The 27,028-nt window shown below is 36.3% G+C and overlaps 1 protein-coding gene across 9 annotated transcripts in view; it reads left to right on the top strand.

The window, feature by feature from the left end:
* ZC3H13 (zinc finger CCCH-type containing 13) overlaps positions 1-27,028 on the top strand; it is a 96,474-nt gene that overhangs the window by 40,074 nt on the left and 29,372 nt on the right. For all 9 annotated transcript variants that reach the window (XM_078433519.2, XM_078433521.2, XM_078433516.2 and 6 more), the window contains 3 exons: positions 694-891; positions 18,941-19,251; positions 21,813-22,277. In XM_078433519.2, the coding sequence (XP_078289645.2) occupies positions 694-891; positions 18,941-19,251; positions 21,813-22,277 (974 nt within the window). The remainder of the gene's footprint in view (positions 1-693; positions 892-18,940; positions 19,252-21,812; positions 22,278-27,028) is intronic.

Genomic DNA, 27,028 nt, shown 5'->3' with positions numbered 1-27,028 from the left:
AATATTTCTTAACTCGAAGATTTAAATGAATGTTTATTAACAATGTTTAGGATTTCATTTATAGATGATATAATTTTCTGTTCCTTATAATAAAACATGGAGGCCACCTAAAAACTTACGAATCTGAAACTGTTTAGTTATGGAGCATATCTATTTGATGAAATTCAATACAACTTATAAAAATTATTACATCTATTTTTTGTTGTAGAAAGATCCCCATGCTGTGTTTAGTACAAAAAATTTTAGAAAACGTTGTAAAAAGATTGGGGGAGGGGGAAAGAGACATGGAAAAAGTGTGGGCATATATCCAAGTTGTTAACAAGGGTTATCCTTGGGTAGTGGAATTATACATGATTTTTATTTTCTTCATCTATCTTTCTATATAAGCTAAAAAAACAAAAAAAAAAAAGTAGTTCATGAAGTTGTCCTGTGTCATTTCTTTTGTTGGAAAGAATCTTCCTATTCCACCTCTATCTTTCTCTCAGAAACCTACCCTTTAAAATTATGTAAGTGGCAAGTAAATTATTCGCTCATTTCTGTGTGTTGCTTTTTTTCTGGATATTGATTACTATTGCGTAAGATAGTAAAAGGCAAGGCATTGGAAGGAATGCTACCATTTTTAAAATGAAAAAATACCCATTTGACCTCCGAAAAGTAATTGGACCTCTAATGATAGCTTTGTGTCACCTTCAGGAATTCAAAAGGCAACCAGAGTAAAAAGAAAGGACCTCGAACGCCTAGTCCACCCCCTCCTTTACAGGAAGATATTGTTCTGGGGAAAAAATATAAAGAAAAGTATAAAGTAAAAGACAGGATAGAAGAAAAACCAAGAGACGGAAAGGACAGAGGACGAGATTTTGAAAGACAAAGAGAAAAAAGAGACAAGCCAAGGTACGTAGGATTGTATGTTTTCGGCACTCTTTTGTAGAATCTAAAATCCTTTTCATAAGATTTTTAGGCATTACTGTAATAGATTTTTTTCCGTGTTTTAAAACTCTGTGTATGTGTACTTAATAATTCCCATATTGAGTTAGGGATAATTCAGTAAATGGTACCTTAAACATTTTTTTTACGATCATGAAATAATAAAATTTTCAATCTTAACCATTTTTAAGTATACAGTTTAGTAATGTTGAGTATATTCACATTGTCATGAAACAGATCTCCAGAACGTTTCATCTTGTGCATCTGAAATTCATCTGAATACCCATTTAAATGACTCCCGTTCCCCTCTAACCCCCAGGTCCCCAGCCCCTAGTAGCCACCATTCATTCTATTTTCTGTCTTTATGAATTTGACTGCTTTAGATACCTCATGTAAATGGACTCATTTTGTTTTTTTGTGACTTATTTCACTTAGCATGATGTCTTTAAGCTTCATCCATGTTGTAGCATGTGACGGGATTGCCTCACCTTTTAAAGCTGAATATCCCATTGCCTGTAGATCCAATTCTCTGTTGGACGGATGGGTAACTTCCACCTCTTGACTGTAAATATCTCTTCAAGACCCTTCTCTTGATTCTTTGGATATGTACTCCAAAGTTCGTATGATAGTTGTTTTTAATTTTTTGAGGAAATTTCATACTGTTTTCCATACCCGTTGGCCCATTTTACAACCCCACCAACAGTGTACAAGCGTTTGAGTTTTTCCACATCCTCACCAACATTTATTATTTTTTGTTTTTTGGACAGTAGCCGTCCTAATAGATGTGAGGTGATACCTCATTGTGGTTTTGATTTGACATTTCACTGATGATTAGTGATGTTGAGCATCTTTTCACATATTTGTTGACCATTAGTATATCATCTTTGAAATAATGTCTGTTTAATTCTCTACCCAATTTTTAATTGAGTTATTGATTTTTGTTCTTAAGTTTTAGGAATCTATTATCTATTCTGGATATTAACCTCTTACCAGATATATGATTTATGAGTATTTTCTCCTGTTTATAGGTTGCATTTTCACTCTTTTGATAACGTCTTCTGATGCACCAAAAGTTTTGTGCTTGTTGTGGTCCCATTTGTCTCTTTTTGTTCTTGTTGCCTATACTTTTCGTGTCATTTCCAAGACGTTATTGCCATATCCAATGTTATAAAGATTTTCTGTTATGCTTTTGTGTTGGAGTTTTATAGTTTTACATCTTACACTTAGGTTTTTAATCCCTTTGGAGTTAATTTTTGTACATAGCGTAAGTTAAAGGTCCAGCTTTGGGGCGCCTGGGTAGCTCAGTCGGTTAAGCATCCAACTTCAGCTCAGGTCATGATCTCACAGTCTGTGAGTTCGAGCCCTGCGTCGGGCTCTGTGCTGACAGCTCAGAGCCTGGAGCCTGCTTCAGATTTTGTGTCTCCCTCTCTCTCTGACCCTCCCCTGCTCATGCTGTGTCTCTCTCTGTCTCAAAAATAAATAAAAACATTAAAAAAAAAAAAAAAAAGATGAGTCTAGCTTCATTTTTTTTTTTTTTTTTTTTTTTTTTTTTTTTTGCATGTAGATAGCCAATTTTCCCAGCGCTGTTTTTTGAAAAGACTGTCTTTTCCCCATTGAGTGGTCTTGGCCCCCTTGTTAGAGATCATTTGATCATATATGCAAGGATTTATTTCTGGGCCCTCTGTAGTATTTCACTAGTCTGTCTTTATGCCAGTACCACACTGTTTTGATGGCTTAGCTTTCGAATACATTTTAAAATCAGGAAATGTGAGTCCTCTCACTTTGTTCTTCAAAATAATTTCAAATAATTTGAAAATTATTTTGACTTATTTACATGTCCCTTGGAATTCTATATCAATTTTGGGATGAATTTTTATATTTCTATGAAGAATGCCATTGGGATTTTGATTGCGATTGTGTCAAATCTGTAGGATGCTTTGGAGATTAAGGACATCTTAACAGTTTTAAGCCTTTCAGTCTGTGAGCATCTTTCCACTTATTTGTGTTTTCTTGAATTTATTTCAACGATGTTTTGTAGTTTTCAGTGTACAAGGTTTTCAACTGCTTGGTTAGGTTTATTCCTAAAGTGTTATATTCTTTTTTTATGCTACTGTAAATGGAATTGTTTTCATAATTTCTTTTTCAGATTGTTCATTGTTAGTGTATAGAAACAACTGGTTTTTGTGTGTTGATTTTGTGTCCTGCGATTTGACTGAATTTATTAGTTCTAACAGTGCGTGTGAGTGCATGCACACATGCACATAACCCGTAGGCATTTCTACGTATAAGATCCTGCCATCTTAGAATGGAGACAGTTTTACCTCTTCCTTTGTATTTTGGTTGCCTTTCATTTCTTTTTCTTGCCTATTTGCTCTGGCTAGACCTTCTAATACCATGTTGAAAAGAAATGGGAGTGGGCATCCTTGTTCCCAATCTTAGAAGAAAAGTTTTCAGTCTTTCACCATTGAGTATGATGTTTGCTCTGGACTTTTCATAAATTGCTTTGTTAAGTTGAGATTGTGTTTTTCTGTTCTTAGTTTGTTAAATGTTTTTACCATGAAGAAGTGTTGAATTTTGTCAAATCTTTTTTCTATACTTATTGAGACGATCATGTGATTCCTTAATTCTGTTACGTGGTACATAGTATATCGATTGATTGCTCTATGTTGAACCATTCTTGCATTCCAGGAACTAATCCCCCTTGGTCATGGTGTGTAATCCTTTTAATGTGTTATTCAATTCTATTTGCTAGTACTTTGATGAAGAGTTTTACATCATTATTCATCAGAAATAATGGTCTGTAGTTTTCTTGTAGGGTTTTTATCTGGCTTTGCTATCAGGGCCTCATAGAATAAGCTTGCAAGTATTCCCTCCTCTAGTATTTTTGGAAGAATTCCAGAGGACTAGTGTTACTCCTTTAAATGTTGATAGAATTCTTCAGTGAAGCCATGTGGTCAGGGTTTATCTTTGGGGGGAAGTTTTAGATTACTGATTTAATCTCCTTACTCATTATTGGTTTGTCCAGATTTACCGTTTATTAAATGAGTCAGTCTAGGTAGGTTGTGTGTCTAGGAATGTATCTATTATTTCTAGGTTATTGGAATTTGTGGATGTACAGTTTTTCATAGTATTGTCTTATTATCTTTTTTTATTTCTGTGGCATCACTTGTATTGACCCCACTTTCCTGATTTTAGTTATTTGAGTCTTCTTTTTTTTCTTGATCTAGCTAAGGATTTATCAAATCTTTTAAAAAATCCAGCTTAGTTTTGTTGATTATTTCTATTGTTTTTCTGTTCTCTATTTTGATCTTTAATCTTCATTATTTTCTTCCTTCTGCCAGCTTTGGATTTAGTTTATTCTTTTTGTAGTTTTTTGAGGTGTCAAATTAGGTTGTTAATTTGAGATCTTTCTTATTTTTAATGTATACATTTATCTATGAAATTCTTTTTAGCTCTGCTTTAGCTGCATCTCGTAAGTTTGGGTATGTTGTGTTTTCATTTTCATTTCTTCCAAGGTGTTTTCTAATTTCATTTGTGACATCTTTGACTCATTGATTAAGAGTCTGTTGTGTAATTTCCTTATATTTGAGGATTAAATAACATAACTCTTAAAACATAAGCAAAGTACTCAGTAAATATACTCTTTATTTTCCTACTTTAATAATAAATTGCAGTATGATAATATATTAAAATGCCTTTCTATTTTCGGATTTTCACTTTGTAAAACTTGAGTTCTATTTTTCTCCCTTGTGATCAGAAAAAATACTTTGTATGATTTCAGTCTTGAATTTGTTAAGACTTGTTTCATGGCCTGAAACATGGTTTGTCCTGGAGAATGTTCCATGTACACTTGAGAGGAATGCATATTCTACTACAGTTGGGTGCAGGGTTCATGTATCTGTGAGGTCCAGTTGATCTACATAGTGTTGTTCAAACCCTCTGTTTCCTTATTGTTCCTCTGTCACTTAATCAACATTAACTTTTGGTGTAAATGGAGTTACATAAAAGAGCCAGCCAGTGAAAGAGCTGAGACCCTTCTGAAAATCTGTGCATTTTAAACTTAATAACTGTGTCAGAATTTAGTTGTCACTGCATTAACTAATTTAGATTGTATGTTTTTCAATAAATTCTTTCTCATCAGCCAGTTTTCCCTCTAATGATGGTACTTCTTAAAGAGCTGTTTACAAAACTGAAAAATAAGGAGTGCTTGATTTTTAAAATTCATTTATTTAATGTTACTTGGGAGCAAATTTTTTTTTGTAAAAATTAACTTGAAGGTAATATTTTTGTGGCTCATAAAAATGCTTACAGATTTAATTGGGATGCTTTCCCCCTATTCATTTTTTAAATTAGTTTTCAAATTTGTCCTTTCATGAAATTAATATTTCCGCAAGAAAAAAAATGTAACTCTTTAGAGGGCTCTCAGTCTCTTTTCTTCTTGAGTTACAGCATGTTGGAGAATGCACCAGCCTTGAAATTACACAAATAGGAACTTGTATCTTGGCTCTGCCAGTTACATGATGTGAGACCCTGAATAAGTTGTTTTCTCTGAGCCTCTCTTTCTTCAACTGTTAAACATGCCTGATACAGCCTCATAGGGTTGAGGTGAGGATGAAATGAGATAATGCTTTAAAAAATAAGCAAAGTACTTAATAAATACACTGTGTCTTCCTACTTTAATGGTAAATTACAATGTAGTGATATTTAAAAATACCTTTCCATTTGCAGGTTTTCACTTAAAAATGTAGCCATAAAGATATCCTTTTTTTTTTTTTCCCCCTGATGCTTATGCATGATCCTATTTAGAATCAGCTGTTAGTAATAAGGGCTTAATATGGGGGCGGGGGACTTAAGTACCTAAAGCAATAGTGTCCGAACTTGAAGTCTATCGAGAAGTATTAATACCTGATTTCAATCCCCAGCTTTTCCTAGCTAATTAGTATGGGGAGCTGCCTTGATGTCTAGATTTTTAAAAGCTCATTGGGTGATTGTAATGTTCATCAAAGTTTGGGAACATTAACTACATACATTGGAATTTATTTTCTCATTTAAAGAAATTCAGAGGAAGGCAGTCCAAGACCGATAACACTGCTCGTTCCACCAAGTCATTGGGGATCCAGGTAGTAGCTGTCTTCCTTTTGCATGCTTCCATCCATATTCCAGGCAGGAGAAAAAATGAAGGGAAGAAAGCCTTAATTTTCCTGGAAGTCCCACACACTATTTCCTGTTACATCTTAATTGGCCAGAATTTAGTTTCATGGCTACATCTAGAGAGGAGGGTGTCTTAGAATTGTAATCCTTTAAACAAAAAAACAAAAAAAAAAAGAGAAAGAAAGAAATGTAATCCTTTAGCTGAGCATATGGCTGACCCAAATAAAATTGGGTTTACTAAAGAGCAAGGAGAGAATGGATTGGGATAGCTGGTTGCAGTCTCTGCTACATTCATGGGATGCCATTTCTGTTCATTGTTTTTAAGTACCATTCTTCTTAATTAAGTAGCAAGATTATTGGAGTTTTAAAAGCAACATTACCTGACACTTTATCTGGGGTGCTCTGTGAACTGATATTTGTAATATAATTCGGGGTAAATTATCTACCTAGTAAGCAGTTAACTTAGCCTTATAAGTTCAACAAAACCCAGTCTTTTCCCAAAAAATAGATTTTGGTGATAAGCTTAGTCCTTTCTTTGTCTTGATAAGAGATCATCTTGTCGTACTTAGATGAGTCGATTTTTTTCTCTCCCATTATGGTGACTTGACTTAGAAGAACCAGAATGACCCTGTGAACTGCTGCTAGGACCTAATATCGTGTTAAATATTTATATTTAATATCATGTTAAATAACACGACCGAATATCGTGTTAAATATTCTTGCTCATTTACATTTTAAGAAGTATTTTGGGGCATCTGGGTGGCTCAGTCGGTTAAGCATCCAACTCTTGACTTTGGCTCAGGTCATGATCTCAAAGTTCGGGAGTTCAAGCCCCACCTTAGGCTCTGTGCTGACAGAGCTCTCTCTCAAAATAAATAAGAATAAACTAAAAAAAAAAAAAAAAAAAGTCCCAAATAACCCTGAAAAAAGAAGTCTATATTCTTTAATGGTTCTTGGTATTCTAATTTTGTTATTTTGACCCAGAAATCTCTGAGACATGATTTTTAACGTATGTCCCTCGTACTTCACCATTGAAATGGTAACATATTTTGTATTATGAGAAACTGTGTACTACACAGGTTGATTTTTCTTTTCCAGTGTTTCTGGTGGCTGTCTCCACCAGGAGCAACAAGGTATATGTAGGACTTACCTGTTACTTAGTATATAGAAAAATCTGAACTTGGTTTATTTTGTTTATCTAAAGAAACAAGGCAGCAGAGTGGGTTACTGCTTTAGCGGGTACCTGAATTGCGTTGGAGTTCTGAAGCCATATATTGCAAAGTTGAGAAGAGCCATTTTGATTTAGGAGGAGTTCGTTTAATTTACAGGGTTTTTTTTTTTGAGGTGGATCTATTATTTTAATATATCTCCATTACTGTGAAAAGAGAACTTATTCTCAAATGAAGTATTGTATCAAGAATCTTTGTCATGCTTTCAGATTGGTGGGATATGTAATTAAAGGTTAGCGTCTAAATTCCTTTTGGAGAAAATTGCCCTTTAAAATTAATGCAGATGGGAGCGCCTGGGTGGCTCAGTCGGTTGGGGATCTGATTTTTGCACAGGTCATGATCTCATGTTCCGTGAGTTCAAGCCCCACATCTGGCTCTGCACTGACAGCTCTGAGCCTGGAGCCTGCTTCAGATTCTGTCTCCCTCCTTGTCTGCCCCTCCCCCACTTGCACTCTGTCTCTCTCTCTCTCAAAAGTAAGATAAAAACATAAAAAACATTGTTTTAAATTAACTTAGATGTTGTAATGAGCTTATTCGGAATATTCTGATTATCAGGATGTGTTGTGCTTAAGTGAAAGTATGCTAATATATTTATTCAGTTATTGGGTATAGGGATAGGCATTGTTCTAAAAGTTGGTGATGCAGCAGTGAACAAAAATGTTCTCAGAAAGTTTTGTTACTACAGGTAGAAGTAATATAGTAATCACGTGTATAGAAAATTACATTTCTCTGAATATGGACATTTTTTTATTTTTCCAGGTAGAACTTGCAAGGCCTACTGGGTGTAGGGGATTGCTTACATTTCTTAAGGATGGTTCCCTATTTAGTTACTAGAAGAGTATGCGTATGTGTGGGACAAGTGGTGCAACAAGACCATATGGTCCTATGACTTAAGTCCTTCTCCCTGTCTTCTGGGTCTCATCTGAAGTCCACAGCCTTCTACGTCAAGGGCTCCTAACCTGAGATCCATTGGTAGATTTTAGGGAATCTGCACATTTCTTGATTTGTGGATATAATTTTACTGGTGTGTGTTTTGGCGAGAGGGAAAGTACCTATTGCTTCCCAGAAAAATTCATGATTCTCCCCCTCTCTTTGCCACTCATCTGGCTCTTGAGGATTTGAGTATCTTCCCCCCAGACCTTCATTAGCCACGTCAACTGTGTTAAGAATATACTCCATTCCCAGAATATTTGTTAATTTGAATAGCACTATATTCTGTCATGTTTTGAAGAGAATAGTTTGGAGGCCATGGTTTTAGAAGAGTGTTTCTAATCAGTGTCTTCCCGTTTGACAGGTAGACTTTACTCAACTATGATTAAAACCTGAATACCACTTGTTTATCCAAAAAAAAAAAAAAAAAAAAAGCCTTACAGGTTTTATTACTCTACTTTTAGAAAATGTAGCAATTTCCCATTACGTTTTTGTAAAATAAACTTTCCGTGACCTGCTCTGTACAGAAGATGGTAAAATCTTGATTACCTGGAATTCAACTAAATCATTTTTATTCTGTAATTTGTTTTAGAAGAGGTGTAGTACACAGAAAAATTACGTTCAAATTACATATTTAGTCAGAAAATCACTTGTGAAGGGAATATTTTGTGAGTATGAATATTCCTAACCTGTAACATCTAGATAATCCTAAAGTGGATATTTTCAATGATGTTTCACTGGGCTTGTAATACTTTTCATCAGTGAAAATCCATATTCTGTATACATTGCTGAATAAGGAAAGTGAACCAAATTATTAGTGTACTTTAAGAACAAAGGCTTACACAAGCACAAACTTTTTGGATTAGTAACCAGAGGACTTAGCTAGCAATTGTATATAGCCCGTTCTGCTGGACATTTGGTTAAATATGGTTTTATTGATGGATAGTAATATGTCTTAATCAAGTTGTAGGATGCAGAATTTTGTGTTAAATGAGAAGAATGTAGCTAATCACTTAAAAAAAAAAAACACACACACTTCATTATAATTACCTGAATATAGAAATCTCCTTCTTGATAGTACAAATGCTTGCATGATGAGTCTTACCCAGATTTCAAAGACAGATCTCATCATTCAAAACTTGTTGGCTTTGACTTCAATTTAGTAGAATAAGCAAATTATCACCAAATTGACAATCTTATTTCTCCTTTCAGTGATTGCACACATTTATCAAAATAATTAAATCAAAATGTTTCAGACCTTTGACAAGGAATGTTATTTATTGGATTTATTCCGTATTTACTATTCATGTATAGATACCATGGTCTGGACTGGCAGATCTCATCCTGTGGCCATGAGCCACAGGATAGGGAATAGTCCATTTGTTCACTGAGCATTTTCTATAGACTGAAGTATAGTTGTTTTTTTTTTTTTTAATTTTAATGTTTATTTTTGAGAGAGAGAGAGAGAGAGAGAGAGAGAACCAGAGGGGGAGGGGCAGAGAGAGGGAGACAGAATCTGAAGTAGGCTTCAGGCTCTGAGGTGTCAACACAGAGCCCGACACGGGGCTCGAACTCACAGATCACAAGATTACGACCTGGAACAAAATTGGACGCTTAACCAACTGAGCCACCCAGATGCCTCTGAATTATAGTTTCTTGAGTAAATGTGCACTAATGTTGCTTGGCTATATAGAGAGGATGGAAAAATACTACACTAACGTTACTATTAGGGAACATGTCACACAGAAAAAAATAGAATCATATAATGATCCTTTCATGTCCATCTTGTTTCATCTATACCCCTATATACCTCCTCCTCCATCCAATATTATTTTGAAGCAAATCCCAAACATCTTACTACTTCATCTGTCTATATTGTAGGATATATCTCCAAAAGATCAGTACACTTAAAAATATATAATCAGTACACCAGTATCACACCTAAAAGAAAAAAAGAATAGTATAATTTTAAAATATAAATTTTAAAAGTATTGATGATTTAAATATCTTTTATAACGTTTTCCCAATTAAGGGATATTAACACAGGTAATCATGAAGGATATAAACACTTTTTAATATTAAAATGGAACCTTTGTAGTCAGGAATTGTTTATTTGAGGCATTTTTTTTTTTCTGCATTTGATTGAACCCTGTGTATAGACCTAAAAAGTGTCTTCATATGAATGTGATTTAGGCTAGAGATACAAAATTAAGGCACTTAAAGAAATATGTAATATAGCTGAATATAATTCTATAATACACTAAATTTATGGTAGACTTGTGTTAAAAATTAGTTTTATTTATTTTTTTTAAGTAAGCTCTGTGCCCAGCTTGGGGCTTGAACTCTCACCATCCTGATATCAACAGTCGCACGCTCTACTGACTGAGCTAGCCAGGTGCCCCCAAAATGAAAGGGTTTTATAAATATCAAAATAACGCAGTCACACTGGGGGGAAAATAGCAATTTCACAATTTTTGGTCCAATTGATCCAGTTTTGGGCTTTCATAGATGGGATATTGGGAAAATTTGTTGAGCTCATTAGAGAGTTACAAAATCTAGAATGGTGTTTATGTCCATACAAATTGTACTTGTATCTTTTGTCCAACATACTTGGCGAAATTAGAGACTTGAGAGGGGAGTTGTTCTCAAGCAGTTTCAGAGAGGTTTTCAGGAACAAGAGGTAGTTGGGAAGGTTCCAGTAATTGGTCCAGTCAGAAGTGTATACCATGGTAAATGGAGGCCAGATAGTCAATCGAGTAAAAATGTGGGGCTGCATAGTGGGGTTAATGAAAGGCACTCAGCTGCACCAGCAAAATCTATCCCAGTCTGGCTGTGGTTTGGTGGCATCTGGTGGTAATTTTTTTCACTGACAGTGAAATGACCTGTGACTGGATAGGACTTTCAGGACAATGGCAAGGATTTCAAGAATCTCCCTTACTTGGTTACCCATTTTGCTGGCCTGATCTTAGATGTTATGTCTGAGAAATGAGTCCAGAGCCTTGAGGACTTTTCTTTACCTTCCTCCTTCCCAAGACTGGTTGCTTGTTGTTTCTTGGTGTAGTCTGGTTTTCTCCCTCATCACCTCACCACCCCATGCCATCCCAGGAGAAAGTGATAACTTTAACTTGCTCCAGCAGGCAGAGGATAGGAGCCAGTTGCCTTCATTCAAATGTCTCCATTTGAATGAAGGCAACTGGCTCCTATCTTCTACCTGGCGTGTGTTGTTTCTGGATTTTATTTTATTCGGAATACTGACTCTCTTACTCCTAAAGCTTAAAAACAATCTTCTCATGTGATACCAAGTACTTGTCTCTTGTGACTTTCTATCACAATGGCGGGTACAGTTTTTAGTTCACTAAGTCATGTGATTGAGCAAATCTGTGTCAGGCTCTTGAACAAGATTCTGAAAAATTCTATTATTGACTCTTGATTACAGCTCAGGTCATGATCTCATGGTTCATAGTTCAAGCCCTGAGTCAGACTCAGCGCTGATGTTGTAGAACCTGCTTGGGATTCTCTGTCTCCTTCTCTCTCTGCCCCTCCCCTGCTCACTCTTCAATCTCTCTCAAAATAAACATTTAAAAAAAATTCTTAAGCGATTTAAATGATAAATCTAGGTTTTAATAACATTGAAGGATATGTTGATTTAAGGATTATCTTAACAGTCTTTATTCTTAAGTTGAGGCTTTTGAAATTTCTTCATCGCAAAATGCAAAATTGAAATTGACCCAGAATTAGGAGTACTCGGATTAGGGTTACTTGTTTTATGTAGAATTGGTTAGTTTGCTTGAATCAAATCTGTTTTACAAGTACATTATATATTTATGAGAAGATCTCTTTCAAAAGCTTCCCACAGACAAAAGTATTCTCCTCTTTTTGTAGATTGTTGACTTAAAAACGTTTCCCCTTGCAGGGAGTATTTATCACCTGCTGCAAAGGGACAGCAAACTCTAGGTTTAAAACAAGTCCTCACACAGAAGCATTTTCTCTCTCCATCTGATGTAATTATTTAGACAGGTAAAATCTTGCTAGATTTTTTTTTTATTGAAGGATACTTGACACATAATGTTAATTTAGCTTCATGTGTACAGCACAGTGATTCATCTGCTCTGTACAGTATGCTGGGCTCACAAGCGTAGCTACCATCTGTCACCATACAGCGCTATTTCAATACCATTGACTGTGGCCCTTATGTTGTACCTTTTATCCTTGTGACTTATTTATTCCATAACTGGAAGCCTGTACCTCCCACTCCCTTTCACCCAGTTTGTCCATCTCCTCACTCCTCTTCCCTCTGACACCATCGGTTTGCCTCTTGAATTTACGGGTCTGTTTCTACTTTTTGTTTCTTTATTCGTTTGTTTTCTTTTTAGGTTCCACACGTAAGTGAAGTTAGGTGGTATTCATCTTTTTCGGTCTGACGTGTTGTATAGCATAATACCTTTCAGGTCCATCCATGTTGTTGCCAGTGGCAAGATCTCATTCTTTTTTATGGCTGAGTCCTATTCCATTGCACATATATACCACATCTTCTTTATCTGTTTATCTATTGATGAACAGTTAGGCTGCTTCCATATCTTGGCTATTGTAACTAATGCTCTAGTTAACATAGGGGTGCATATAACTTTTCAAATGCGTGGTTTTGTTTTCTTGAGGTAGATACCCAGTAATGAAATTACTGCATCATATGGTTTTTCTGTTTTTAATTTGGGGTACGGGGGGGGGGGCCTCCACAGTGCTTTTCCGAGTGACTCCACCAGTTTACATTCCCTATCAGCAGTGCACGAGGGTTCCCTTTTGTCCACATCCTCGCTAACACTTGTTATTTTCTTGTGTTTTTGATTTCTAGCCATTCTGACAGTTGTAAGGTCATTGTCTCATTGTGGTTTTGAGTTGCATTTCTCTGATGATTAGTAATGTTGAGCATCTTTTCATGTGTCTGTTGGCCAGCTGTGTGCCTTCTTTGGAAAAATGTCTCTTCAAGTCCTCTTCCCGTTTTTAATTGCAATTACTTGGTGTTTTTTTGGTGTCGAGTTATATACACTCTTTATACATTTTGGGTAATAACCCCTTACAGGATATATCATTTGCTACAAGTATCTTCTCCCATTCAGTAAGTTGCCTTTTTGTTTTGATGGTTCCTTAGCTATACAAAAGCTTTTTATTTTGGTATAGTCCCAGTAGTTTATCTTTGCTATTGTTTCCCTTCCCTGAGGAGACGTATCTAGGAAAATGTTAAGGCAGATGTGAAAAAATTACTGCCTATGTTTTTTTCTAGAGGTTTTATGGTTTCAGGTCTTTAATCCGTTTTGAGTTTATTTTCATGTATGGTGGAAGAAAGGATCCAGTTTCATTCTTTTGCATGTAGCTGTTCAGTTTTCCAGCACCATTTACTCCATTTCCCCATTTAATCTTTCCTCTTTTGTCATAAATTAATTGACCACGTAAACATGGGCTTATTTCTGGGCTCTCTGTCCTGTTCCATTGAACTATGTGTCTGTTTTTGTGCCAGTGCCAATACTGTTTTGATCACTATAGTTTTGTAGTATATCTTGAAATCTGGAATTGTGATACCTCCAGCTTTGTTTTTTTCTTTCCTCAAGATTGCTTTGGCTATTCAGGGTCTTTTGTGGTTCCATACAAATTTTAGGATTATGTGTTCTAGTTCAGTGAAAAATGCTGTTGGTATTTTGATAGGAATTACGTGGAATCTGCAGATTGCCTTTTGAACAATATTAATTCTTCCACTCAATGAGCATAGTAGGTCTTTCCATTTGTTATTTTCGATTTCTTTCATCAGTGTTTTATAGTTTTCAGAGTACGGGTCTTTCACCTCCTTAAGTTTACTCCTAGGTATTTGATTGTTTTTTGGTGCAGTTGTAAATGGAACGGTTTTCTTAATATCACTTTGCTACTTTGTCATTGTTGTATAGAAATGCAATCAATTCCTGTGTAGTAGTTTTTCACCTTGCAACTTTACTGAATTCATGTATTCTGATAGTGTTTTGGTGGAGACTTCAGGGTTTTCTCCTTATAGTATCATGTCATCTGCAAATAGTGACAGTTTAATTTCTTCCTTACCAATTTGGATGTCTTTTATCTCTTTTTCTTGTCTGTTTGGTGTGGCTAGGACTTCCAGTGCCATGTTGAATAATAGCGGTGAGAGTGGACATCCTTGTCTTGTTCCTGATCTTAGAGGAAAAGCTCTGTTTTTCACCATTGGATATGATGTTAATTGTGGGTTTGTCCTAGATGGCTTTTGTTATGTTGAGGTATGTTCCTTCAAAAGCCACTTTGTTGAGAATTTTTATCATAAATGGATGTTGGATTTTGTCAGTGCCTTTTCTGCATCTGTTGAGATGTTCATAATGATTTTTATCCTTTGAGATCTTGCTAGATTTTGAATGACACTTCCCTGCCTAAATCTCTTCAGGGGTTTTCTTCATGCTGAGAATAAAATCCAGACTTTTACCATGACCTGGATGACTTCACATCATCTGACCTTCTCTCATGTAACTCTCCACTCATAAGTTGAAGCTACCCTTGTCTTTCTGTTTTCCTCATGTCTGGTGATATCTCTTGCCTGCCTTCTTTGTTGTTGCTGAACCCTATGCAAGGCAAGTTCTGTCCCCAGATTTTCAGCTCATGGTTCAGATTTCACCTTCTCAGTCAAGGCCCTTTCCTTCCAAGCAACCTAAAGTTGTCTGCCTCACATTTATTTTATTTTTTGGACCTAACAGTTTCTGTTTCATTACCCTGTTTTACAAACTTTGTTGCATTAACGAGCTGAAATTGCTTTGCTTTCTTGGTGGTGGTCTACTTCTAGACCATATAGTTAGGGCAGACTGGTTTTCAGTCCACTGGCTGTCTTATTTTAGGGGTGTTGTCATAAACAGGAAATGAGTTATTATATGGAGAGTACTTAAAACGGTGTCATGTACACAGCAATATATGTGTTACCTGCTGTTATTATTGGTATTATTATTATTATTGCTATTGTTATTATGTGAGTGGTTTTGTCTGCCTTCTTTGCCTCTGCATTCTTAGTGCCAAAAATAATGCTTGGAGCATAGAAGGTGCTCACTTAATATTTGCTCAGTGAATTAAAATGACTATTTTATATAAGGATATGTTTCTTATGTAAAATAAAACAGCTTAAATATTTCTATGTGTGAAATCTGTATCGTGTTATATTGTATTTTACCACAGGAAGCAGATTTTGATAGTGTTCATAGTCCATTTGTGGGGTTTTTTTAAGTATACTTTTTGCATGATGATTTTAAAGGGTGAGTTATAACTGTTACATTATAAAAGCATATTTTCATATTGGAGGAATAGAAACCATCATTGTAAGAAAAATTGGTATTAGTAATTTTAAGAAAGTGTAGGGTAAACATATTGGTTTGTAGGTAAAATATAGTATCTTGAATGAGAGACATTTTTTTTTAACTTCATAATCTTTCACATTTTTCCCCAAATGAAATATACCCTAAATATTCTCATCTCATATTATGTCTTAATTATATCAGCATTAAAAACTTTTTTTGTTAGAATCAAGTCAGAATAAAGATTGGCTTTCCCTATGTGCTATAAATCACAGTACTTTTGCTAACAGTGTGCAGTTTTCTGTTTTAAGGTATATAGCTTCTCTTCATGCAATAAACTCTTCTTTTTTCTTTATTTGAGCTTCAAATATCCCCTCTTTTTTCTCCCTCAGGTGAGAAACAATCCAGTTCCAGAGCCCAAGACTAGTTAATCTAAAATTACCGCCCTTCTAAGTAGAAATGTATTTTAATATATCTCTGCAGTAGTTTAGAAGCCAAAGTACTAATAATTTTTATCAGGTTTCAAAGACAGTTTTATTTCTTAGACTCACACATTTTCTATATGCAGAATGAACATAGGCCCAGGTCCAGTTAGGCTGGCATCCATAATTTGACCCATATTGTTTTGGTAACAGATCCTCTCTTTTCACTATTCTTTAGTTATCAGACTTTTAAAAGAATAATAACAGGAAGATATAAAGATGCTGTCTTAGCCAACTTGGGCTGTTATAACAAAATACCATAGACTGAGTAGCTTAAACTAAACAGATATTCATGTCTCACAGGTGTAGAGGCTGGGAAGTCCAAGGTTAAGGTTCTGACAGATGAGATCCCTGGGGAGAGGCTCACTTCATAGACAGCTGTCTTCTCACTGTGTCTTCACAGGGAGGGGGGAGAGAGTGAGCTCTGTTCTCTTCCTTTGCTTGTAAGGACACTAATCTCAAAATGGGAGCCCCACCCATAGGATCTCATCTAAACCAATTATTCCCAAAGACCCTCACCTGCAAGTACTATCACATCGGGGACTTGTGGAAATTGGGGGGACACAAACATTCAGTCCATAACAGATGCTGTTAAATTAAACCAACAGTTTTCCTAATTTTTTTTTTTTTCTTGAAGGCTAGGTAAACAGAAAAATGCTGAAACCATAACTTGATACCACGTTGGTGCTCTGACCTTAATTTGGTAGGGTGATTATCCTAAGCTTGAACTGAAGTTTTTTAAAACTTCCATCCTGTCAGCACCAAATTTGAATAGAAATGTGATTAGACTATAATTGTGTTTTTTCAGTGATATTATGAACTCTCGTTTTTTAAGTTCTGTGAACTAATTACCAAGAGGTATTGCAGACATTCTTGAAACAATTTTTAGTATACTCCATAAGTAAAATTAACCAAAATCTCAGTTCATTGAAGAGCCACATTTTTTATTTTGTCAATTTAGATATTTCCAAATTGACTAGAACCTGATGAAATTGAAATTGGAAAGCACCAAACAAGAACCATTCTGATTCTCAATCTTGCAGTATTTTTCTGTTGACTAAGATGCATTTGAATGTCCATTGATGATAGATGGTTTTCCAAATTTGGGTAAGACTCTGTGAGCATTTCTACTCATACCTATAAGTAAAAACATTTCTGTTAAGAGTCGGTTAAATTACAGTGGCTTATGGCTTTTTTTTTTTATGAAGAGGAAATAATTTTTATGAAAGACATGAAGGCTTAGTGGAATTGCTGATAACAAGAATATTTAGGTGAATATCTACTTCCCGAGTAGGGCAGCATGTTGTAGTTAGCTGACTTTTTTTAGTCAGTTATTAATCCAAAAGGTATTTTTGTGTACTTGCTGAAATCCTTGTTCTGCAAAATTCTTTCCAACATACTGGATCACTTTCCTGAGTCAGTAACATATATTTTATGTATTTGAAGCTTTTATTGATAAAAGGTCTGCTAAGGCATCATTGATAAACAGCGTAGTTAAGGGCAGCAGTTCTCAATGAGGGGTGGTTTTGCCTCCCTGGGAACATTTGGCAATGTCTGGGGTAATTTTCGATTGTTATGAATGGGGGTAAGAGGGAGGTGGTGCTGGCGTCTGGTGGGTAGAAGTCTGGGGTGCTGCTGACATCCTGTGATGTACAGGACACCCCCCCTCCCCACTACAAAGAATTACCGAATACAAAAGGTCAGTACTGCCAAGAGTGAGAAACCCTGGGTTAGGATTGTGGATGCTAAAAACATCTCTATCATAGACACTGAATGTAAATCTAAAATACTTTGACCAGGACTCCAGAATCTTTTGGAACAAACATCTAGTCTTCAAAATGATTGTTTTGAGGAATATACTCATCTGGGTTATGTGGTCTCTGTTGTTTTTTAGACATTTCTTTTTAGTTATTGCACAAATGTATGTGTTCCAGCTTTCCATCACACACACATTTTGCATATTCATTGTAGACAGGGCCCAGGACATAACACATTGTAGGAGTGATTCAGATGTGCTTTGTGAGGTTATAAGTTGTTTCTCTGGCGTCAGTGAAAGAAGATTTGAAGGGCATAGAAGAAGCCTTAGATAAACCAATACTCATGAACTTAATCTGTGCTGGCTAAGAGTGAACATGGGTTATTTAAGATACAGACAGAGTATGGACAGTATGTCCTTTCCTTCACTGTAGCATTCTTTCCCCATCCTAAATGTCAACCCAGGCTGTGCAGGCTAGGTTTGGCTTAGCCAGTGATAACTTTTCCTTTTCCCTGCAGCCTTGAATTACCAGCCTTTCACAGCCACTTTCTGTCTAGATCTTCTAGTGGGTATTTTCTTCAGCTTTTTCTGGTTTCCTCCCTCCAAGTACCTACTCACACTGTCAGAGATGATCTCTGATAAGAGTGAATTCCATACTGTAAGTGAGGGTAGTTTTCTCCCTACCTGTGCTCAGGGACAGTGTTACCTGGAAAAGGAAGTGTACCTTAGAGCCAAAGCTTGGGAGCAAGGCAGTGCATATCTCATCTACAACTGTTGGCCTTGGGCTGACTTAAAATCAGATCTTAAAAAATTAACTTAGGGGCGCCTGGGTGGCTCAGTCGGTTAAGCGTACGACTTCGGCCCAGGTCATGATTTCACTGTCTGTGGGTTCGAGCCCCGCGTCAGGCTCTGTGCTGACAGCTCAGAGCCTGGAACCTGCTTCGGATTCTGCATCTCTTTCTGTCTCTGCCCCTCCTCCATTCGCACTCTGTCTCTCTCTCTCTCTCTCTCTCAAAAGTAAATAAACATTTAGAAAAAAAAATTAGTATTGTACAGCACTGTGAATTGAAATTTATCCTGGAATTATGGTTCACACTTTTAGCTTTAACATTCAGGCTCTTCATTGTTGCTTTTTTTTTACAGGTCTACTTCCCCAGTAGGACAGCATCATTCTCCTCTATCTTCTAGACATCACTCATCTTCCTCACAGTCAGGATCATCTATTCAAAGACATTCTCCTTCTCCTCGTCGAAAAAGGACTCCTTCGCCATCATATCAGAGGACAATAACTCCACCTTTACGACGCTCTGCTTCTCCTTACCCTTCACATTCTCTGTCTTCTCCTCAGAGAAAGCAAAGTCCCCCAAGACATCGCTCTCCAATGCGAGAGAAAGGGAGGCATGACCATGAACGAGCTTCACAGTCTCATGATCGGCGTCATGAAAGAAGGGAAGGTATGTACTTTATCTTGATTTTTTTAGAGTTCTTTAAGTATTTTCTTTATTAAAAAACCAGACATTCAGGTTTATTGTTATATTAAGGAAAAGAGGAGAACTGTGTTGTAAGTCTTCTGTAACAGAAAAGTTCTTGAGGGCAGTAGGAGGCACTTTTAATGATACGGGAACATAAGCCATGAAATGTATGGTGTAAATGGGCATTTTCGTGTATACTAAGGCGGTGCTTTCTTCCGGTGCTAGACATTTTGGACTGTCTGATTCTTAGAGCATCCCTCTAATTGCTTAGTTGATCCTTTAAAAAAAACAAAGATGTGAACGAAAGAAAAGCAGCAACCCAGGGGGTAGAGTTTGAAAGCATCAGACATTCATAAAGAGGTAAGGGCTGGGGGACCATTAAGAAGCTCTGTGTAAAACACGCGATCAAGTTTCTAGGTGTAACTCCAGAAAGAAGTAAGCAAAGCTGTTTTCCTTTCTGGATCCCTGAGAATTAAGTTAACTTTGGATTTGCTACTCCCTCTTCAAGCTGAGATGCTATTCTAATCTGGCAGTACATCTCTTTCTCTACTCCTTGTCCAAGCTTCTTGTCCTTATTTACTTAAAGTTTTTTCCTCACTTCTCCTGAGTTGGTGTTTGAACGTAATGAGTACTCAGGAAATACCGCTTATTTGCAACATTTCTGTTTAACATGCATTTTAAAATAAGCCTCTCCATGAGTATGTTACCGCAGTCTCCTATGAAAGGTGTTGAATTTGGTTGTTCTCTATCAACAGTGCAAGCAATAGTTAATCAGATTCTTTTATTCAAGAAAATGATGAATGCATAGGTAGGGACCAGAGAGAACATCTGTTGCATAGAATTGCTTCTTGTGTACATGATTTTGGAACCAGATTGGCATAGCAGTATTTATGGAACTTTGGTAAGATGGGAAAATTCTCTTAACACCTATCTATTAATTTTAATAAGATATTTAATTAGAGTTGACCAGGAATATAGTATATATTTAATGACCACTGACTGAATGAAAACTCTTTAGTGTGTTTAATAACTTTGTTTTGAAATAATGATGAGGGGAAATAGTATTCATTTAAGTCTTATAAGAATGCTTGTTTTGTGCTAAGAGTGGCTGATATTACAGGAAGAATCCATTTAATAATAAACCATGTGTTTAGTTTCTTTGTAAGGAAGGTGTTTCTTTAACCTTCCACATAAGAGATGTAGCAGATGTTTGTTCCTCCATTTCGATGTCATTTTCTGAAATAAAACTAATTTTAGTGGAAGAATGGGGAAGTAGATGACAAAATACAGTAACTAGATACATTTGTAAAGACAGTTGGGGGACCTGTGGAAAAAGGATCTGGTAGTGAGTGAACATATTTTTAGGCACAGTTGGCATTGAAAGAGGACTCGAAGTCACAGGTGTGCGCAAAAACGGATGGAGACCTATCAAATCCTTGCCTGATGCTTCTGTTCTTAAAGGCATTTGTGGATATAAGCACATGGACAAAGTAACTGGCAGGAGTTATTAATGGCAGAATCTAGGGGATCTTGTGGACACTAGGTGTTGAGGTGGCTGGAGAAGGTCTATAGACCTAGTTATGGGGCAAAGAGAAAAGAAGACAACTTTACAATGTCTTAGGTATTAAAGCTACTACATTTGCTAAAATAGCCTCAGATCTTGAGGCAGTTCCAGAGTGTCTAAGAGCAACATATAAAGGAAACTGATTTAAAAACAAGGCAGTGTTTGTTTTTTGAGGTTCTCTTGTTAATCCTTTGATGTCATACCAGATTTATGCTATAATAAATTTATGCCTCTTCCAGGCATATCTAAAGAATAGTTTCTCTGCTTTGCAAATTCCCTTTAGAAAGGGGGTCGCCTGAGCCATTTAGGCTCTGGGCCTCTTATTTCTTCATTTACACTGACAAGGTTGAAATAAATGATCAGTGAGTTTTGTTTCAACTTCTTAAAAACTGCAGCTCTTTTCTTATTTTTCTATGAAGTATTAGAAAATGCTTTAAGTAGAGAAAACTTTAGAGACAGGAGTGATCCCACTAAACAGTTGAAGAAAAGAGAGGGTGAATAACAATATCCCTTTGCCAGCCACCTTACTAACTGTAGGCCACTCTTAAGTGCTTTAAGTACATTTGAGGTGGTCATGGGTGGTCTAGTCTGGTGGAGGTGGTTAAAGTCACTGTGTAGCTCTGGATCTAAAAGTAGTTTCTAAAAAATAAGCCATCAGTGATAGGAGATCAACTTACTTGTTTCATTTGTTGAAGATCTGTAAGTATGGGTAAGTTGGGGCACTGGAAGATCCTATTCAGAGTTTATCTAATCAAGAACAAAGTTATATCCAGGCGTTAATAAAATTACCTTTGGAATTTTAGCTTATATATGGTCTTAATTTTCTTATTTGCCCATGTTTTCTTTCTTTCTTTCTTGTCTGCAACGAACATGAATTACTATGTTTCAAAAATTGTTTAAGCTCCAAATTACGTAAATTGTCTTGTTTCTCAAAATTTTGTGAAAGGAATTCTAGTTCGTTCCCACACTTGCCTTACAGAGACCAGAAGCAAAAGAGATAGAGAAAAGGACACAAGAGAAGAACGAGAGTATGAACAGGATCTGAGCTCTTCTAGAGACCACAGAGATGACCGAGAACCTCGAGATGGCCGGGATCGAAGAGATGCCAGGGATACTAGAGACCGACGGGAACTGAGGGACTCCAGAGACATTCGGGACTCCAGGGAGATGAGAGATTATAGCAGAGATAACAAAGAGAGCCGTGATCCCAGAGATTCTCGGTCTGCTCGTGATACCCACGACTACAGGGACCGTGAAAGTCGAGACACCCATCGAAAGGAGGATGCCTATCAGGAAGAATCCCGAAGTTATGGCAGAAACCATTTGAGAGAAGAAAGCTCTCGTACTGAAATAAGGAATGATGCCAGAAATGAGTCTCGAAGTGAAATTAGGAATGACCGGATGGGCAGAAGTAGGGGGAGAGGTCCAGAATTACCTGAAAAGGGTAAGGTTTTTGACTTGTCAATAAACTGTATCTTGTATGTTTATATAGAAATTATTAAATCATTTAAGGTTTCTTTTCTAAATGCATTCTTTTTTACATTCATTAGTCATCATTTTGTCAAAGTAATTTTCAACTAGTTGAATTTTGGCCTTCCCTATAAATTCCAAATAGGAAGAGTTAAATTCCTAAGATTTAGGAATTTGCCCAAGCAGCAAAAGATAAATGGATCCCGATCCTAAGATCCCCTGGTTGAATTATATCCAGTCATGCCTACCCTCTTGATTAATGTGGAACGCTAAGAAAATTGCTGTCAGGCATAAAAGTAGAATGAAAAGAAAATAGTTTTTAGTAAACAGGTACATGTATGGTAAGATGATTATTCAAGTGGGATTAAAATGGTGGACTTTCAGACTTCATGGTATCAGACACGACTGTGTATCCCGCAGTGTGCTTGTGCTCGCTTCACACCACCTCCGATTATCGCATATCAGAATCTCGAGCCACTTTCCTTCCCCTAAAACGCATTTGCCATCACCCAGTAACTACCCACCTAAACGTATTTGTCTCCGAACTGCTTGGACTGAATTCGTTTTGGCCTTTTTCCCTCCACTGTCTTCTCTCCCTCCCCTGAAATGCTTCTACAGAATTCTGAGCACTCATTCTTTCTGTTGATCTTTTGGTCCATCTTGGTCAACATTACAGCTTCACACTAAGCTGAAGGCCCCTTACCTTCTCCTTCATAGTAGTCGTCGTTTTTCTTGGCCTTTTGCTTTTTCATACACGTTTTTTAAATGAGTTGTTTTTTAAAAAATTTCATGAAAACTGTTGGATTTTTTTTCAAATGCATCAAATTGATGAATTTGTAACTTTTTCCTGTTAAAGCCTTGTACAGGTTTTATTCCTGGGTACCCAGCATTTTTGGTGCGCTTGTCAATGGTACTTAAAAAAAGTTCTCTCTCTTTTTAATAATGCATTCACATGGCTTAAAATTTCAAAAGTATGGAAGGATGTGTGGTGAGAGACCTCCCCGCTACCCCTGACCTCATTCATTCTCTTGCCAGTGTTGTCTGTATCCTTCCCAGAAATATTTTACACAAGCAGATTTGTGTGTGTACTCATCCCCTCTGGTTTTACAAATGCACTTTTTAAAAAAACATATGTATTGCTCTATACCCTGCTCTTTTCACTTAAAAAATACCTTGGAGATCATTCCACTTCAGTCAACTTGATAAACAACTAACCCCTTCTTTTTGGTGCATTTGTCTACTGTAGGATATACTGTAAAGTTTTTTATAAGCTTTTATTTAAATTCGAGTTAACATACAGCGTAATATTAATTTCAGGTATGCGGTATAGAGATTCAGCACTTCCATACAGTCCCAGTGCTAATCACAAGTATGTTCCTTAATCCCCATCCCCTGTCGAACCCATCCCCTCACCCGCCAGAGCTCTGGTAGTTCTCTGTAGTTAAGAGTCTGGCTTCTGCTTTGCCTCTCTCTTTTTTTTTAATCTTTACTTATTTGTAAATTCCGCATGCGTGTAAACCTACGGTATTTGTCTCTCTCTGACTTATTTCACTTAGCATTATACTCTCTGACTTTATGTCCTTGCAAATGGCAAGATTTCGTCCTTTTTTATGGCCGAATAATATTCCATCGTATATGTACATACCACGTCTTTTTTACCCATTCATCAGTCAGTGGATGTTGGGCTGTTTTCCATAATTTGGGTATTATAAATAATGCTGTACATATAGAGGGGCATGTATCCTTTTGCAGCAGTATTTTTATATTCTTTAGGTCAAAAGTAGTATTTTTATATTCTTTAGGTAAATACCTAGTAGTGCCAGTGCTGTGTCGTAGGGTGGTTCTGTTTTTAACCATTTGAAGAACCTCCACTCTTTTGCACAGTGGCTGGACCAGTTTGCATTCCCACCGACAGTGCAGGAGGAGGGCTCCCTTTCTCCACATCCTCCACACCACCTGTTGTTTCTTGTATTGTTGATTTTAGCCATTCTGACAGGTGTGAGGTGATGTGTCCTTGTAGTTTTGATTTGTGTTTCCCTGATGATGAGTGATATTGAGCATCTTTCAGGTGCCCACGTGGGAGTCTGGGTCTCCCCTTCCCCATGCATGTGCACACACACGCACTGTCAAATAAATAAACATTAAAAAAAATACTGAATTCTATATATATTGGGTCTTTTCCTGTACATACACACCTGTGATAAAGTTTAATTTATAAATTAAGCACAGTAAGACATTAATAATAAAACAATGGTAATATACTGCAATGAAAATTACGTGAATGTGGTTTTCTTGAAATTCTTACTGTACCGTACTCACCCTTGTGAGGTGACATGGTGTATGCCTGTGTGATGAAAGGAAGTGAGGTGAATAATGTAGACATCATGAGGTAGCCTTAGGCTACTTTTGACCTTCTGACCAGATGTCAGGAGGAGAATCCCCTGCTTCTGGATCCCAGTTGACCTTGGGGAACTGAAATAGCAGAAAGCAAAGCTACAGATAGGGAAGACTACTGTAAATCCTATATTGATAGATGTTCAGGTGGTTCACTCTTGTTTGTTCTTGAACAGTGCTTCAGTGAATAACTGTGTCACTAAATAATATCTTTTTAAAATCTTTATTTTCTAAGCTGTCGGTGTATGGAAATGATAATTGAGATTTGTATATTAATCTTACATTGTTATGTTGCTGTATTTTCATAGTAGATCTAGTTAGATTCTCTTAAACATTTATGTCTGGGAACACACAGATTTGGCTTTTCTTTTCTGATTATGTACTGTCAATAACCTGCTGAGAATCTTTTTCAGTATAATATGGGATATGAGTGGTATAACGGGCTTCTTTGCTCTGTTTCAGATTTTAAAGTATTATTGTTGGCATTTCACTCTTAAGCATGGTGTTTGAAGATTTTTAGCAGATGTTTTTTACTGTGTTAAGGATGTCTGCTAATTTTCCCAACTTAGCTAACAGCTTCTATCATGACCATTTTTTCTGGATCTTGAGAAGGTCATAGTTGGTCCCTTTAACTTTTCTACTTACGTTTTATATATTTTTAAAAATTTCTAACTATTCTGGCATTTCTTTTTTTTTTTAATGTTTATTTTGAGAGCGAGCACACCACGTGCATGGGGGAAGGGCAGAGAGCTAGGTAGAGAGAATCCCAAGCAGGCTCTGTGCTGTCAGCACAGAGCCCGATGTGGGATTCAGTCTCATGAACTGAACTATGAGATCATGACCTTAGCTGAAATCAAGAGTCAGATGTTCAACCGGCTGAACCACTCAGGTGCCCCTATCCTGGCATTTCTAAGATAAATGGAATTTTTTCATTTTTTTAAAGTTTTAGAATAAGTTTGTTAAAACTTAATGTTGAATTAAGTATCTGTGTTTTCAGCTGAGATTACATATAATTAGTGGCATGTTGGTAAATTCTGAACAATGAACTCTTCAGAAAAAGCCCTGGCTTTTAGCTTTTGCCAATTTCCATGCTATAAAATGGCAGATTTTGAGCTGCTAACAGCAGAAGAGATGTGCACAATTGGCTCTTTCAAGCCAGCCTGAACCGCTTCTAGCATTACCACTGCATAGTTCATTTTTTATGTTCTTGTTTGGTTTGGGAATCAAAGTTATACTAGACATAGAAAATGTGTTGGGAAGTGTTGCTTCTTTTTTTCCTCTAGAATAATTGACGTATGATTACTTATGTATTCTGTGACAGTTTAACGACAGTTGTCTGTTAAACCTGGTTTCCTATTTTTTTGATGGTTAGAGCTTTTACTACCAATTGAGTTTCTTACAAGAATTACAGATTTAGATTATTATAATAGTCATAGATTTGTTTTTTTTTCTTAAAGCAGTATAGTAATATTTTTCTAAGAAATTTGTTTTCAAAATTTTGGTACAAAGATGTTTCAAAACTCTTTTAAATCTCTATTATGACTATGTTTCCTTGTTTTTCTTGCTCAGTCTTGCCAAAGATAAGGCTATTTTGATTGAGTCTTTTCAAAAAACTAATCTTTGGTTTGTATTTCTTTTGTATCCTTTGTATCTCTTTTGGTCTATTAATTTCTACTCTTGGGTTTTCCTTTGTTATGAAATGTGTGATAATTGTATTAGTAACCATTCTAAACACTATTTCTAAGTTTTAATACGATTTCTTCTTTGACTCATGAGTTACGTAGAAAAGGGATTTAAATTTTTTAATCATACTTTTTAAAATAAATCCCCTTCCCTAATTTTAATTGTTGTCAGAAAAGACTTTGAAGTCAGCTCTTTGGGATTTGTATTTAAGACTTAGCTGTGGCTCAGAAATTTTTATAAATGTTCTGGGTGTGCTTTTAATTGTTGGACGCAAAGGGTGTCTCTGAGATCAAGCTTGTTAACCATGCTTTCAAATCTACACGGAATTAGTTTTAGTCTGCCTTTTCTAACATTACAAAGAAGTGAGTTGAATCTTCCACTGTCATTGTGAATTTGTCGATTTTGTGTGATTTGATCAGTTTTTGCTTTGAATATTTGAAGCCAGGTACTCATAAGGCACATTATTCCTTTCATCATTGTAGAATGACCCTCTTTATCCCTAATAGTGCTTTTTGTCTTGAACGTTATTTTACTAACATTTCTTTTGGTTAGTATTTGATGAGTATCTTTTTTCATCCTTTCAACCTTACTGTATCTTTTTGTTTTAAATGTGACCCTAAACAGCATAGGTTAGACATATGTCGAATC

This window comes from Panthera onca, chromosome A1 (genome assembly GCF_046562875.1).
Source record: "Panthera onca isolate mPanOnc1 chromosome A1, mPanOnc1 haplotype 2, whole genome shotgun sequence".
NCBI lineage: Eukaryota > Metazoa > Chordata > Mammalia > Carnivora > Felidae > Panthera > Panthera onca.
Note: the sequence above shows the minus strand (reverse complement) of the source record. Positions and strands in the feature narration are given on the sequence as shown.